This window comes from Bos mutus, chromosome 29 (assembly GCF_027580195.1).
Source record: "Bos mutus isolate GX-2022 chromosome 29, NWIPB_WYAK_1.1, whole genome shotgun sequence".
In the NCBI taxonomy this organism is placed as follows: Eukaryota; Metazoa; Chordata; class Mammalia; order Artiodactyla; family Bovidae; genus Bos; species Bos mutus.
Window position 1 is genome coordinate 5,497,040 of NC_091645.1, and position 16,950 is coordinate 5,513,989.

At 38.7% G+C, this 16,950-nt stretch overlaps 1 protein-coding gene across 2 annotated transcripts in view; it reads left to right on the forward strand.

The window, feature by feature from the left end:
* The window catches only part of NOX4 (NADPH oxidase 4), a 187,446-nt gene extending 179,407 nt beyond the window's left edge, over positions 1-8,039 (forward strand). For both annotated transcript variants that reach the window (XM_005896256.2, XM_005896258.2), the window contains exon 18: positions 23-8,039. In XM_005896256.2, coding sequence (XP_005896318.1) covers positions 23-143 — 121 coding nt within the window. In that variant the 3' untranslated portion in view covers positions 144-8,039. The remainder of the gene's footprint in view (positions 1-22) is intronic.
* Positions 8,040-16,950: the final 8,911 nt, after the last annotated feature.

Consider the following 16,950-nt stretch of genomic DNA (forward strand, 5'->3'; position numbering starts at 1 on the left):
TTTTCTCTCTTTGTCTTTCCAGGAAAACAGTTGGTGTTTTTTGCTGTGGACCCAATTCGATTTCTAAGACTCTTCATAAGCTGAGTAATCGAAACAATTCCTATGGGACAAGATTTGAGTACAATAAAGAATCTTTCAGTTGAAAACCTCTGAGATGAACAAGGACTCTAAAGAAGGAATGAGTGCAATTTCTAAAGCTTTGAAATGCAGCTGAATCAAACAGCTGTGTCATGCCAAACAGTAGCAAGGTTTTCTTATTTATGATTATTTAAAATGGAAATGCAGAGAGAATGTGGCAGGATGACAGGTCACATTACACATTTAATCTGGAAACCAAAGAGGCCCTGAAGGATATCTGATGTGATTATTCACTTTTCACTGCTCAGATTAAAAGAAAACTATTAGGTGCACACTGTTGATTTTTATGGCAGATTCAAGAACTCCCTAGTGAGGAGTTGCACTTGCTCATTGTGAGGCTGATAGCCTTGGTTCTCTTTTAAATTGTTTTTGGTTGAACAAATGCAAGATTGAACAAAATTAAAAATGCATTGAAACTCAGATTACATTTTCTACATGAGTATAAACAGAGAAGCATTGATTTAGAACAGCTCCAGGCCAACATACTAGGTGTCTGAAAATACAGCACAGGATTCTGAGTTGATACGGGTACTCTGTGCCGCTTGCTCACTACTGATGCTAATACTTGATATCTGTAGGCTTTATGCTCAATGAACCTTTTGCAGATGCTGATATAGTATCTATTGATATAATATCTATTGATTTTTTAAATATTTTTCTTTCATCTTTGTTCCTGCCCTCCCTTGGCATGTGTTAGACACGATGATTTAATCACTCCTTTCCATTCCCAATTTATTTAATCTATACTATTGCATTTTAATGAGGAAATATCATTAATGTAAATTATAAAGGGACTTACAGACTGATAATTTTTTTTCCTTTTTCAGCATTTTGACCTCCATTATTATTTCCTTTTTCCCCCAGTGTAGTTTATCTTTAGGTTTTAGTCTCTTAGTCTGCATTTTGAAGACCAAAGGGTATTGTGTCTGCCAGTGGTCACTGAGATATAAATTTTTTCTCTTTTTTTCACACATTGGTTTATAATGGAGACAAAGTGTGGTCACTTCCTTGAATAGGAAACCTGTATTTTACTCTTTATACAAGAGGAAATACTTAATCAGTTATGGAAATTTAAGTTCTGAATCAAGAATATTAGTGTTGCACTGTCTGGCATTCTGGGTCTTGATACAGAATTACTGAGTTTAAAGTCACTGTAGGGACTGTGCTGTGTGATCCTATCAGCTTATGCTCCCTGCCCATTATATTCTCAGCTCAGAAAATATATTTCACTTCCTTAAGAATTAAGGCATTTTTACAATTTAGTAGTTTTCTTTTGTAGACTTGCTATGAAATATAGCACATTGCTGAAATCAGCAACATAGCTTGTCTTGCCTTTGTTAAAATTTTCCATGAGATAACATAACATGATAGATTCTACTGTCATCTTTTTGCTCTGACTCACCAATAGCAATCAAGCATGCTAAACCACCAAGCATTAAATGCCCATAAACATATTACAGCTATTTCTTCCTCTCCTTGGAACTCTTTCTTGTTCTCTCTGGAAGGAAAGTGAGTCAGAAAAAGATATGGGAAATGTGCAATGTTCCTGCAGATTTAGCTCTGAAGGCATATTTAATAACCAGTACATCTTGGCAATACTTTCTCAAATAAAAATAATTTTCATAAAAACACATAACAGGAGAAAACTGGTAAAAAGAAAAGAGTTAGTACAGGCTTACATGCAACATTCTTTACTAATTATAATTTATTTATGTGATTATGTTAATAAATCTCATTTCAGTAAAACTGGCGGAAGAAGAATGATCTTTCCAAGTAGGTCTGCTATACTAGATGAAACTCTTTGCCTATTTTATTTATTCCAGTGGATGTTCAAATGCTGAGTGTTAGACATAGGTAATTTTTGCTTCTATAAGTAGGAATGAAGCTAGGACTTCATCCTGTGTGTATGAGAGCTTTGTTTTGTTTTGAGGAATTCTTTTTCTGGGGCTAATTCTTATCAGACTGATCTTTAAAAAGTAATTTTAATAACAATAAATGTTAAAATTGAAATGGTATCCTTAAAATCTCTGTAAGCTTCCTTTAGGTTGGCAAAAGATAAAGCAGGCAGAGTTTTTTCACGAGATGGCACAAAGTTGAGTGTGCAGCAGTGTAACCGTAGGCATTTCAGTCCTGGGGCTGTTAATGTCCCTGGCTAATGGTGTGACTACGGAAAATTGCTCTTCACTCTGGGATGAAGATGTCTCATTTGGACCAGACCTGTAGTTATTAGTCTTTTTAGTAATGTATATTTTTGAGAACTTGATTAAAATGAATATTGTGACACACTTACAAAATATTACATTTAATTTTGGCAGGCCCACAATCTCCAAAAGCAGTGGCTCCTTTTTGAGAACCTCTGAACAAAATAAGGGTTTTACGGGGTTCAGTGGGTTAAGAATCCACCTGCAATGCAGGGGACACAGGAGACACAGAAGACACGACTTTGATCCCTGGGTCAGGAAGATCCCCTGGAGGAGATCACGGCAACCCAGTCCGGTATTCCCAGCTGGAGAAGGCCATGAAAGAGCAGCCTGGCGGGCTGCAGTCCCCAGGGTAGCAATAAGTTGGACGTGACTCAGCTACTGAGCACACACACAAACAGAGCATCATCTTTATAATTGTTAATTGTTTTTAACCTATACCTTTCAGTTCTCTGATTTTTTTGGAGGAAACTATCAATTTTTTTATAGGATTGTTCTAAGAAATGAACTATGTAGACAAAGGAAAGGAAATTCTCTTTATATTCCCCCAGACCAAGAATCCAGTGGAATTTACCATTCAGTTTTTAATCTTTTTTGGATCTCCTGTTTTGTGTAAGGGATTTTGTGATTTTTTACGTATCAATTTTATAATAGTAAACTCAGATTCACACACATACACACAGACCCCACTCACGTACATTTAGAGCTTGCTGTTTTTGTCTTTTGGGGTGTTTTTTCATTTTGTCTTTGTTTTTTTAAATTCAAGTTAAAGTTTAGATGATTGATAGTGTTATTTTTTTTTAATTTAGTGACTTTAAACACCACTCAGGCATTGTGATGGTATAAACGTTTAAAACAAAGAAATAAAGCAGTGTAAACAAAGCACAGGCTGAATTGATTTAGTCAATGTATCCATGTTACTCATAACCCCCAAATCAGAGTTTGTTTGAAGCATTAACATCACGTAATGGATTTAAATTATAAGTCATCATTAAAGAGGCTTGCTGGAAGCAAATGGGCCAGGATTGTCATCAATAGATCAAGTTGGTGATAAAGAATATTATACTAATAAGAAAAAAATTTAAGTAAAAAAGATGTGTTTCTTTTCTTTAAGGATGGTAAACTCAGTGGAAGAGTAGTTTTTCTAAACACCCCATGAGACACATTTTAAAGTGCTTCTCCGATAAGCAGATTCCTTTTCTTGTGTTATACAGGATACTTTAATAGTAGAAACATAAAGTGATGAGATGGTTGGATGGCATCACTGACTCAATGGACATGAGTTTGAGCAAACTCTGGGAGAGAGTGAAGGACAGGAAAGCCTGGCGTGCTGCAGTTCGTGGGGTCACAAAAAGTCAGACACGACTGAGCAACTGAACACCAAAGTGCTGAAGCTGGAACTACTCTGATTGTGCAGTTGAAGAATCTGAGGCCACAGGGAGATGAAAACTTGCTTCAAGTCATCCATTGAGTTTGTCACAGACTAAACTTTAGTCATCTCTGCTACTGAAAGGGGCTTTCCCCCTCCGTGTGACAAATACATCTAATAAGTCACATCTGTTGGCTTGAACCTCCCCGTAAACTCTAGTGCTAGGTGGAAAATAATGTATGAGTGTTAATTCCACATTCAGATAAAGAAAATCAGTCTTTCCCCCTATGTCTTTTCTAATTTCTTACTCAGTCTTATATGTTTTGCTGATTAGAACCTATTTCCAGATAGCAGTTTTAAAATGTGTCAGTGGTGGTAAAGAGATTATGTTTTCCAGGAGTTTATGGAGAAATATGTAGCAGTATAGTTTCTAAGAAATGCTAATATTGTAATTTTAAATTTAGAGTCATAGACCAAAGTCATAACTTCAACAGCTTTCTAACCACCCAGGGAAATGTTGATATTAAAACAAATGACTTTGGTTCTCTATTCACATGACCATAACACACTTCTTGTTCAGGAGAAGACAGTCAGTTTTTTGTAAACTCCTGAGACAGGAAATAAATGAAATCAAGCATAGTAAGATGGACATTTAGTTCTACTACCACAGAACAATGAAAACTCTTTTTCCTTGTCTAAATCTCCCCTCCATTACCCCAACTTCTTTATTTCATTCCGTAGTATTCTCAAAGGACAGAGTTGCAAAAGCTAGCTAGATGAGGTTTTCCAAAGAAAAAAAGCAGACTTCCAATACTTAGCAAAGAAGTGTCCAATAAGGGAAAAGAGAAAAAAAGGTCATGTGAATCATTTAAAATTAGCAGAGTTAAGCAGCATTGTTTTAGAACAGACACCAATAATGTTTCTGAAGCTAATACACAGAATTTTTATTTTCTCCTATACAAAAGTTTGATGTTCTTGTTTATAGAATCTAAAAATAGATTTTTATTGTATTTTACACTGGTGCAAAATACCCAGTAGTCTTAATGCAGAGTCTTAATACGGTAATTTAAGAATTGGTAAGGGCAGGAAATGCCTCATAGGAGCAAAACTGGAAGGGAGAAAAGGGGAATCAAAGAAAGAAAAGCTGTTTAACAGATCAGGACACATTAATGCTTTTTTTTTTTTTTTCATAGCATAGATGCTCAAATGTGTGACAAAACTAGCTATTACTCTGGTTTGGAAAAATGTAAAGAATATTGTCTTTGGTTCCTCTTTAGGAATCTTCTCATTATCATTGTTACTTGAATTTTTGTAGACACTTTACTTTTGATCAGATTTCTATTTGACTTCTATAAGAATTAGAGCTTTGATGAGCTGCCAGTTGACCTGGAGACAACCCCGATATTTTGATGAGGACCAGCACCACATAAATGCTTTAGTAAATGTGGCAATAAAGGGAGGCTGCCACACTCTGCTTCAGCTGCCAGTGCTGCGCATTGACATTCTGTCACTGCAAGGTCATATTTCCCAGCACTTCTCCTTCTACCCAGAGAGTGACATCTTCCTAAAAAGGCAGATGCTGAGAAAGACGTTCTGCTTTATCAACGGTGTATCTGTTCACCTACATCAGCACATTCATCTAAAGATAGTTATCATTTTAGGATAACTATAAAATTCATTTTAGTGGTGAGAAATATCCCCAAGGAATAATATGGGAGGCAAGCTTGCCTACTGTATATATACAGCACAGTGTGTGTGTGTGTATATATATATATATATATGCACAATTCTCTCAGTCGTGTCCGACTCTTTGTGATCCCATAGACTGTAGCCTGCCAGGCTCCTCTCTCCATGGGGATTCTCCAGGCAGGAACACTGGAGTGGGTTGCCATGCCCTTCTCCAGGGGATCTCCCCAACCCAGGGATCAAACCCAGGTCTCTGGCACTGCTGGCGGAGTCTTTACCATCTGAGCCACCAGGAAGCCCATATATGTGTGTGTGTGTGTGTGTGTGTGTGTGTATATAGGGCTCAGCTGGAGTGGATACCTTGGAATATTTAACCACTTTCTCCTTAGCCAGTGGATTGGCTGCTATATATACTCAGCTCTCCAGCTGAGCCTTGCGTGCTAAGTTGCTTCAGTTGTGTCTGACTCTTTGTGACCCCATGGACAGGAGCCCACAAGGCCCTTCTGTGCATGAGGATTCGCCAGTCAAGAATACTAAAGTGGATTGCCATGCCCTCTTCCGGGGGATCTTCCCGACTCTGGGATCTAACCTGTGTTTCTTAAGTCTCCGGCATCGGCAGGTGGGTTCTTTACCACTAGCAACACCTGGGAAGCTGAGCCTTCAGGTGTGCAAAATCCCTTATGACACGCGGGCTGGAACCTGACCTGGGTTGAACGCCAGGTTCAGTGATTAGATGTGCTACACAGTTTAAGCTGCAACCCCCCAGAGACTATCCAGTTCAAGAAAATAGCAGCTCTTGAGTCAGCTTGGCATCGTGACTCACATACCTGGGTACCCACTAGGTACAGTTATATTCTTATTTAAAGGTAGCCAATATTTGCTCACCTGATGGCATTAAGAGAAAAGTGTCTTTATGGTCTTGTTCTTTTCATTAAAATTTAAGTTCAGAGTTGGGAAAAGTAAACATCACTTTAAAAAGTGGGAATAATTGGCAGCAGTTCTGTTCTTCCCTGAGAGTGTGCTAATTTTATCATTTTATTCAGCCACCTCCAGTGTGTACAGTGAACAGGATCCTGGGTTAGAAATCAGAATACTTGTAGCCTTTAGCCCTGAAAAGCATTCGACCACGTGCATAAATATAGAAATGATATCTACCTCTACTAAACGCACAAGGATGTACTATGGCAAGCATGCGGAGGAGAGGAGGAGAGGGTGGTGAAGAAGGATACATTCCAGGCAAATCTTCCTTAATAGGTGTTTTGATAGTACAGTCAAAACACTTCTCTATGTAAAAACACAGGCTTTTCTGAGTCACAGCCATTGTTAACTAAAAGAATTTATATTTTCTGGGCAAGTAGAGAAGTACCCACAAGCAAATCGGCACCACTATCTCTCTCCTGAGATTTCTATAAACAAAGCCACCTTTTTGTCCTGTATAACTGCCTTCTGAATTCCTCTTGAGTATTTTAGATCAGGCACAATGTGGCTGGAGATAGCTGTATTTATCTATGAGAGTTGAACTAGGAATTGTTGGAGGGTGATACATGTTACCTGCTTATTTAAGGTTTGATGGAGAAAAATCAGGTGCTTTTGAGACATCCTAGTGAATTAAAACAAGGCCTTAATCTTAGAACTAGAAATAATTCTAAAAAAGCTTTGTAGCAATAATTATACAAAGCACCTGCATTGTAGCTATTTTTTCCTGGATGGAAATAAAATTATCTTTTTTCTTACTCTTAACAAAGACACCGTATTATATATTTTCATCAAAGCTTTGTAGATATTTGTATTTAAATTATGTATATGCATATGTATGTGAGAGAATATTTTTATGATAGATTTAAGGAAAAATTGCCTATATGAAATGACATTCTACAATAATGTGTAATGATACTTTTCAACTTTCATTAATAAGCATTCAGTAGTGGCAGGTTCACAATTGGAGAAAACATAGTTCACTTATCACAATGTGAGATGCTCAGAATTCTAGGCACTTGGTTCTTGTTGAGCTAAATGGAAGTGTGATTTTATACAGTGCTGGAGAAGAAGCACTATGTCAGATTCAATACTTAAAGAATTGGGAAAAAATACACTTATTTATATATGTAAGTTTATTGTTGTAGAATTATGGTACATTGTAGAAAACCTTCATTGTTTTGGTAAACAAATAAAGGTTGGGTAAATATTCCTAAAATTCCTTTCATTATAAATGAATTTCATGCCTTTGGCAGTAATAATCAAGAATTTTTTTCCAGGATTTTGAATATGTTAGTCTTTTTTCATCCTATGAAAAACCAAATGATCACACTAGTAGTATTACTTGTGAAGATATTAAACGAGTGATATTTAAGAAATGTTCTTTGAAAGATTTTGAATGTAGTATAATTCCAAGCTTCTCACCGCTCTTGTAACTTTCAGTTCAGCAGGATGTATAATTGGGAATTATGGAATTCTAGACTCTAAACTTACTATGCTGGGTTTGGGGTTTGGATTTTATTTTTGGTTTCTTTGTGTTTTGGCATTATTCTCCAAGCTCATAATTATGCTCATTAAAACACTGAAATATTTATATAATTTTAAGATGTCGAAACTATGTATATTTCTTCTTCAGAAAAATTAATAAAATATAATATGTTCATTATGAATTCTAATGATGAGTTTTCATATTTGATTATTGACAATTTCTATTTGCCATCAGAAGATCTCCACAGAGATCAGGTTCCTACAGGTCTCTGCCATCACACCCCTGTACAAGGCCCTCTAAGCAGAGTCCAGGCATTCCCACTCCTGAGGGAATTCAATGGCCATGTCCTCAAAGGTCAACCGTTCCTAAGAAAAAGCCATTCCAGACTCCAGTTTTTTCCTTTTCCGTAGGCCACGTGAGTCTTTGGAAATTTATATTGAAAGTTTGAAAGATGTTGTTTATTGCTTAGAATCAGCATACCCCTTCCTGCGCCACAACCATACATACATGGATGACCTCACCATGTGGAATAGACAGTCCTCTGCTGCCCACAGTCACAGGAGGGATTCAGCACAGCAAACTCCCTCACAGAGACTAATAAGTGAGGTTTCCGACACTTCCCTTCAGATCAGGCTCGCCCGGGAGTTCCCTGGTGGCCTAGTGAATGGTTAGGATTCTGAGCTCTCACTGTCATGGCCTAGGTTCAATTTCTGGTGAGGAAACAGGTCCTGTCAGCCAAGAAACTTTCCACTATATAAGAAGAGGAGAATAAGGCACTCAGGCCTGGAATAAATCATAGCAGTAATGGCAACATCTGATTTACTTGAGGTGGAGGAGCAGGTGCTGGGATTTGAGGTCCCTGGAGGGTTCCACATCAACCTGAATTATAGCAGGGTACCATGCAGCACAAAGTTTTATTCCATATTTTCAGAAATGTGCCAAAAGCAAAACCAGGATGTGTGGTTATTTTACCGAGAGTAATATTCAGGTGGTGTTAACGAGCCATGGCTTTCTAATATCCCTGTCTGCATGTAATACAAAATGTTTGGTTGTTATAACAAGATTTAAACATACTGCAGGGCAAATCGTATTTTCTAAAGCACAGGAACCACTTTTAGTAAAGAAGCCTGACTGGATAAGTCTTATTGTAAGATGTTCTGTTCCTCCTCCACTCACCTCAGCTTTATTGAGAATTTCTGTTACCTTTAGTTTCTGTAGGGCTTCCCTGGCGGCTCAGACAGTAAAGCGTCTGCCTACAGTGCGGGAGACCCGGGTTCGATCCCTGGGTCGGGAAGATCCTCTGGCGAAGGAAATGGCAACCCACTCCAGTACTCTTGCCTGGAAAATCCCATGGACAGAGGAGCCTGGTAGGCTACAGTCTATGGGGTCACAAAGAGTTAGACATGACTGAGCGACTTCACTCACTCACTCAAACATTGACTATACTGTAAATATTTACACCCGTACAGAAAGTCCTGCTTGAAGAATTTGGTTTATTTTCCCCAATATGTCATCATCTCCATTTTTTGAAATTTATGCATTACACGAAATAAAGAATAATAGGATAATGGCTCACAGGTATGTCTGACATTTAAATAGGTGGAATATGAGCGGTCTGCTTTGTTGCAGACACCTGTGTTCCAGAATCATTTGAAAACTAGCTGTGTGATTTCCCCATCAGAAAGATGCAGACCAGAATTTTCTCTAAGATTTATTCCATCTTGTGTTTCTGTGCTGGCTGTGAACCTGTCATTTTAGAGTGGACAGAATGAGTAAAAATGCTTCAGTATACATGATTACGGTCACGTTTAGGTTCTAAAGCATGCAAAAATGGAAAACCTTCTTGCATCAGGATAAGAAATATTTGCTTCAGAGTAAAGGACTTTTTGTTGGCTCAGTGGTAAAGAATCTGCTTGTCCTTGCAGGAGACAAGAGTTCAATCCCTGGGTCAGGAAGATGTCCTGGAGAAGGAAATGGCCACCCACTCCAGTATTCTTGCCTGGAAAATCCCATGGACAGAGGAGCCTGGTGGGCTACAGTCCATGGGGTCACAAAGAGTGGGACATGACTTAGCAACTAAACAACGACAACAACAAAAGACATTATGCTGTCTGCATCTCTAAATGTACGCTCTTGATGTTCCATTGTTATTCACTGTTTTCTTTCATCTAAAAGTCATTCATCGATCAAATCAGCTGCCACAGTGCCCTCATTTATAGAGCTTTTAGGAGTAGTGACTTAAAAAAAAAAAAAGGAGTAGTGACTTGTTTGTAGGGTTTAAGCAGATTACTCTTCACTACATGTAACTGCATTTTTCTCAATCAATTCCTACCACGTTACAATCCTTCAAGGGCTTTATTTTCAGGGTATCTGCCTTCCTGAGATGGTGTCTTGCATCCTGTGTTTTGCTAAGCGGTCAAGCATTCTATAATGAGCATTCCAATAGGTCAAGTTTAGACGCATTTAAAAAGCAAGATTAGCAGTTATGTGCTTGCATTCCCCATGTGCATTATTTGCTTTGTATCACAATGGGGTCATGAGTGCATATTTTAATAGCATTCGTGTTGTAAAATTACTCATCAGCAGTGGCCAGAAAGAACACAAAAGATAATTGGGAAAAAATGCTTTGGGAGGGTGTGCAAATCAAGGAGACTTTGATGCAAACCTCAATTCTGAAGATTAAAAGTTCCTTTAAAATGGCTTTCCTTATTCATATTGATTACCTTGCTGTCAGGAATGTGTTTGCCAGAGCTCAAAAATATGAAAATGTATGACAATAAAAGTTTCTCATCAGGCGTTTTATTAGGCAATGAAATGTACAAATCTTTTGAAGTGGCTTGTGTTGCAGAGACCCTGTTTGCAGCTTGGTGGTAAATATGTCATCTACTGGGAGATATAAGCCAATATCCAAACCTGTTTTTGCATCTCAGATATAGACCCCATGGTATTGTATAAATAATATTTTTTTACTTACAATGACTGTTAATTGTGACAGATTCCCAAGTCACCTGATATACATTTTGACAAGATGATTTTGAAATTTAATTCCAGGTTTGTGCTGACAGAAGACTTCTGTAGGAGGTATTGATTAGTAGGCAAATTTGGACTTCAAGTTTTTAGAATAGTTCTCTGCCTTGGGTTTCTTTTGATTCCCTGGTGGCTCAGATGGTAAAGAATCTGCCTGCAGTGCAGGTGGAGTCAATCTCTGAGTCAGGGAAATCCCCTGGAGAAAGGCATGGCAATCCATTCCAGCATTCTTGCTTGGAGAATTCATGGACAGAGGAGCCTGGCAGGCCATAATCCATGGGGTCCCAAAGAGTCAGACACCAATGAACGACTAACACTTTCACTTCTGGGTTTCTTTTATGGTGGTGGTGAGAAATGGTTAGTTATTTATTTACATCTGTAATAGGATACTTGGGGAAAAATACATTTTCATCTTCCAAAGCAGATGGAAATAACATTTCTAGCAATGTTCTACAACTGTGTTGCTTCTGTTAAGCTTTGCCTTTGGAGTAGTTGTTGTACCTTTAACCCTTATCTGCTAGTAACAGGAAGTGTATCCCAAATTAGATAAGCTTGCAGACAAGCCTTGGGAGCCATGACCACACTCTGATGTTGAACTGTGACTACAGTTTCTCTTCTCATTTGTCTAATATAAAGTCCATTCCTCACCTATTTCATTGAATCCAGCTTTAGCCTGAAACATTAAACCTAAAAGCTTTTGCACAGCAAAGGAAACTGTAAACAAGGTGAAAGACAACCCTCAGAATGGGAGAAAATAATAGCAAATAAAACAACTGACAAAGGATTAATTTCCAAAATATACAAGCAGCTCATACAACTCAATATCAGAAAAACAAACAATCCAATCAAAAAATGGGAAAAAGATCTAAACAGACATTTCTCCAAAGAAGACATATAGATGGCTAACAAACATATGAAAGGATGCTCAGCATCGCTCATTATTAAAGAAATGCAAATCAGAACTACAAAGATATCACCTCACACTGATCAGAATGACCATCATCAAAAAGTCTACAAAAAATAAATGCTGGAGAAGGTGTGGAGAAAGGGAACCCTCTTGCACTGTTGGTGGGAATGTAAATTGATACAGCCACTATGGAAGACGGTATGGAGATTCCTTAAAAAAACTAGGAATAAAACCACCATATGACCCAGCAATCCCACTCCTAGGCATATACCCTGAGGAAACCAAAATTGAAAAAGACACATGTATCCCAATGTTCATTGCAGCACTATTTACAATAGCTAGAACATGGAAGCAACCTATTGGAAGGAATCCATCAACAAATTCCATTAATCCATGGAAGTTGTCCATCAACAACTGAATGGATAAAGAAGTTGTGGTACCTATACACAACGGAATATTACTCAGCCATAAAAGGAATGCATTTGAGTCAGTTCTAATGAGGTGGATGAAAATAGAGTGAAAAAGTGAAAGTGAAAGTCACTCAGTTGTGTCCAACTTTGTGACCCCATGGAATATACAGTCCATGGAGTTCTCCAGGCCACAAAACTGGAGAGAGTTGACATTTCCTTTTCTAGAGGATCCTCCTGACCCAGGGATCGAACCTAGGTCTCCCATATTGCAGGCTGATTCTTTACCAGCTGAGCCACAAGTCGGAAAGAGAAAAATAAATATTGTATATAATGCATATATTTGCAATCTAGAAAGATGGTACTGATGAATTTTTTTGCAAGTCAGCAGCGGAGAAAAAGATATAAAGAACAGACTTATGGACACAGGGAGAGAGGAGGAGAGGGTGAGATGTATGGAGAGAGTAACATGGAAACTTATATTACCATATGTAAAATAGATAGCCTATGGGAATTTGCTGTATGTCTCAGGGAATTCGAACAGGGGCTTTGTATCGACCTAGAGGGGTGGGGTGGGGAGGGAGACGGGAGGGAGGTTCAAAAGGGAGGGGGTGTATGCATACATATGGCTGATTGATGTTGAGGTCTTCACAGAAAACAACAAAATTCTGTGAAGCAATTATCCTTCAGTTAATACATAAATTTATAAAAAGTTAAAAAGAGAATGCTTCATTTATTTTTTCTTGTTGGTTCCTCAGCTCAGCTATAGACTTTAGAACCTTGATATTCTATGCTATACTCAGTACATGCTGTGTATTCTCAGTTACCCAGTCGTGTCTGACTCTTTGTGGCCACTTGGACTGTAGCCCGCAAGGCTCCTCTCTCCACGGGATTCTCCAGGCAAGGATACTGGACAGGATTGTCATTTCCTACTCCAGGGGATCTTCCCGACCCAGGGATTGAGCCCACGTCTCTTACATCTCCTGCAAAGGACTGTCATTTCCTACTCCAGGAGATCTTCCCGACCCAGGGATTGAACCCACATCTCTTATGTCTCCTGCACTGCTGGCAGATTCTTTACCACTGCACCACCTGGGTCCAGGCTCTGCTTCTGTATGTTCTCCAGTCATCTTCTGAGTTAGCCTATTTTCCTTGGTTCCAAGTTTTCCTTTCCCTCCGGGCTTGGGAAAATCATCCGTGCACTGGCTCTGCTCAGCAACAGCCCCCCTGAGCCCCTGGTTGCAGTAAGTGCCCGTTACATACCAGTGTGCTACAGAATCAGATGTCTCTATGGCAGGCTGTTCAGTAGCTTATTTACATAGGAAGTGATGCTGCAAGTACAGTCGAGTCTTTTTTTCCTGGTAGTTCTGTTCTATAAAGATCACACAAGCACACATGCTGAATTCATGAATACTGAACTTTTGCTCCCAATTTAGTTCTTGTGAGCATCTGATCCCAATATTTTTATCAACCATTCAATACATGACCTGTATGTTTGTGTGTTTCTGGTTAAAGACACTTTATTTAATATATATCGTCAGTTCATTAGTGTTGAATTCACAGCCAGCAGCACTATAACTCATGCCTGAATGAAGGTTGTCTAACACATGTATGTTCTTCAGAAGGCACATCATGGATAGATTATGAAGGTTTTATTAGGCCTCATTTATTATTAGTTCAGTGCAGTTGCTCAGTCATGTCCAACTCTTCGTGACCCCAATAGATATGTTAATATGTGTAAAAAGTGTGCAAACACTTGTGTTCAGCAAAGGTTAACATGGCAGGCCTGAGGCTGCTGTTTTTCTTATGAAGTCCTTCTGGCAGGATTGGCCATCTGGAAACCTAAATTTCAGGAGCATTCCCACCACCCTAACTGCTAAGAGGGACTCAGTGTAACTAAACTTTTGTGCCAACTATGAGGTTTGTACTGAACATCTGCTTTCCTTCTGAGGGCCTGGAATTTTGGCAAGTGCTGGGCAGAGGTCTTATGTGATCAACCCCCCATAACACCTTGGACACTCTCTAATGACCTTCACTGGCTCATAACATTTCACAAAGTTTGTCACAACTTATTGCTGGACAACTTCTGTGTGTCTTATATGATCTTGCTGGGAGACGACTCTTGGTAGCAATTGCCTGGTTTCCTCTGGACTTCACCTTACACACCTTTTCCCTTGGCTGATTTTGCTCTGCCTCCTTTTGCTGTAATGATTTTTAGCTGTGAGTGCAATTACATGCCGAGGCTTGTGAGTTTTAAATAAGAATCATGAAACCTAAGTCTCACTGGGCTCCTTGGCCACAACCTGCATGACTCTTAGTACAGGGGGTGTCCACTGGTTTTGTACCTGAGGAGTTAACTAACCAGATTACTTTGACACAAGTTAGGCTGAAATTGTGGGTGTGAATCCCATGGATTTGGAGGGCCGACTGTGTTGCTGTGCCACATTGTACACAAGGAGCTCGAGCATCTGCAGGTTTTGGTGTCCATGGGGACTCTTGGAATCAATCTCCCATGCACACTGAGACCACTATGCCTTGTATTCTCTCTGTTCTTGTGCCTGAGAGGGAAGTGGATTAGGACCTTTCCCCTACCCTCGGGTCTCCCTTCCATTCATAGAGCGACCCCCTTGCTGTCTTCTTTGTTGAATCTCTTTTCTCTGTTTACTTTCTTTTTTTCCATTGACAGATTAAGAGCAGTAAGTGCCCAGATTTGGACTCATCCTTTACTAACAGTTGAAGGCTCCATTTGGGACTTTCTTAAACCTCATGCACCAACTGAGATTTACCAGTAAACTCCAGTTGGAATTAGACACTGGCCCAGTTACTAATGTCACTTTCTCTCCTCTTCTAATGTTGTGTACTGATACCTTGGAAGGAAAGCTATGACCAACCTCACATATTAAAAAGCGGAGACATTACTTTGCCAACAAAGGTCCGTCTAGTCAAAGCTATGTTTTTTCCAGTAGTCATGTATGGATGTGAGAGTTGGACTATAAAGAAAGCTGAGCACCGAAGAACTGATGCTTTTGAACTGTGGTGTTGGAGAAGACTCTTGAGAGTCCCTTGGACTGCAAGGAGATCCAACCAGTTCAATCCTAAAGGACTGATGTTGAAGCTGAAACTCCAATACTTTGGCCACCTTATGCAAAGAGCTGACTCATTGGAAAAGACCCTAATGCTGGGAAAGATTGAAGGTGGGAGGAGAAGGGGACAACAGAGGATGAGATGTTGGATGGCATCACCAACTGAATGGACATGAGTTTGAGTAAACTCTGGGAGTTGGTGATGGACAGGGAGGCCTAGCATGCTGCAGTCCATGGGGTCGCAAAGAGTCGGACATGACTGAGCAATTGAACTGAACTGAACTGAACAAAAACTGACATGCAAAAATAAGGGATGCAAAGCAGAGGCAATGCGGGATTCCAACCATTTTTTGATCTCCTTTGAAAATTATTAAAATACTCACCAAAGCACTAATACCCCTTTTCTGTTTCCCTCCTTTTTCTTTTCATTCTCTTCTTCAACCTATTTATTTCCATGTTTCCTTTGAGTGGATTGTGGTGAATGTAATCTGTGTTGATAGAATTAGCTGTTCTCTAAGATAGTCCTTTTTCTCTTTGTTATCTTCCCTGTATTCTCCAGCCCATCACTTTAAGTGATTAAGTCAAATCTCTTTTTGATTTAAGATTAAGTCAGATCTCTTAATTCCAACTGTGACCTACAGAAGAGGTTACATTCCCAAGAAAAACAAGCTCTACCCCATTAGCCACTCTTTATTGCACTTCTGAAAACCACTACTTACCAGTTTTCCCACCAATATTTGATGTATTTCAACACAGAAGATTCACTATACCTGAGACAGTAGTTTTAGTCATTACACAACACGGTGATTCTGTTTTACTTGCTTATCAGATGTTGTATTTTTGGTATTATACCTTACCAAGGAGCCTTTAGGTTCTTGTCAAGAGGAAGGCTGATGATTTGTTTCAGCTGACTTCATAGATAGATGTCTTTCTGGACCTACAGAATCCCAGCATTGGCCATATAATGCACTATGAAGTTAGAATTCCTTTTGAGACAAACCCCCTGAATTTTAGATTCTTACTGCTTACGTTAAAATCTTACCTCCACTAATGTGAGCTCTGTTATGTGGGCCATTTTTTAAGAAACCTTTTATCAGCTTTAGTTTTCCTATTTGTAGAATGAGGGTTACGTAAGTTAATAGATATGAAGTATTTAGGGACACTAAGTAAGTACTCATTGCTATTAATAATAGCAATAATTTTAATAAATACAGAAAGATAAGTATGAAAGTCTGGAAGCAGGAAGGTATGAATTAAAATTCTTGGCTCCACACACTTACTAGATTTGTGACTTTTGGGCAGGTATTTTTTTGTTCGCGTTTTTCTTATTAAAATTAAGGGTATGTGAGAACCAGAAATTATAAAATAATATTGTTTAGAATTATGTGTAGCATAAAATAGACAAAGAGGTGACTATTATAATTATTATGGGAGAAAATAAATAATCTGAAGAAATCAGGTAGTAGACCATTGATAATTCATGCCTTTTCTGTATTATCTTATTTATGAAAATGTGCTTAAAAATATTGCTTTGAGGTGATTACATTTCCATTACAATTTCGTAGTTATTTGTCTGCTTCCCTGTCAGCTCCACTAATTGTTCATTTCTTCAATGAAGTGCACACTCTTAGGGTCTTAATCATCTTTGTATTCTAGGTCTTAGCAAAA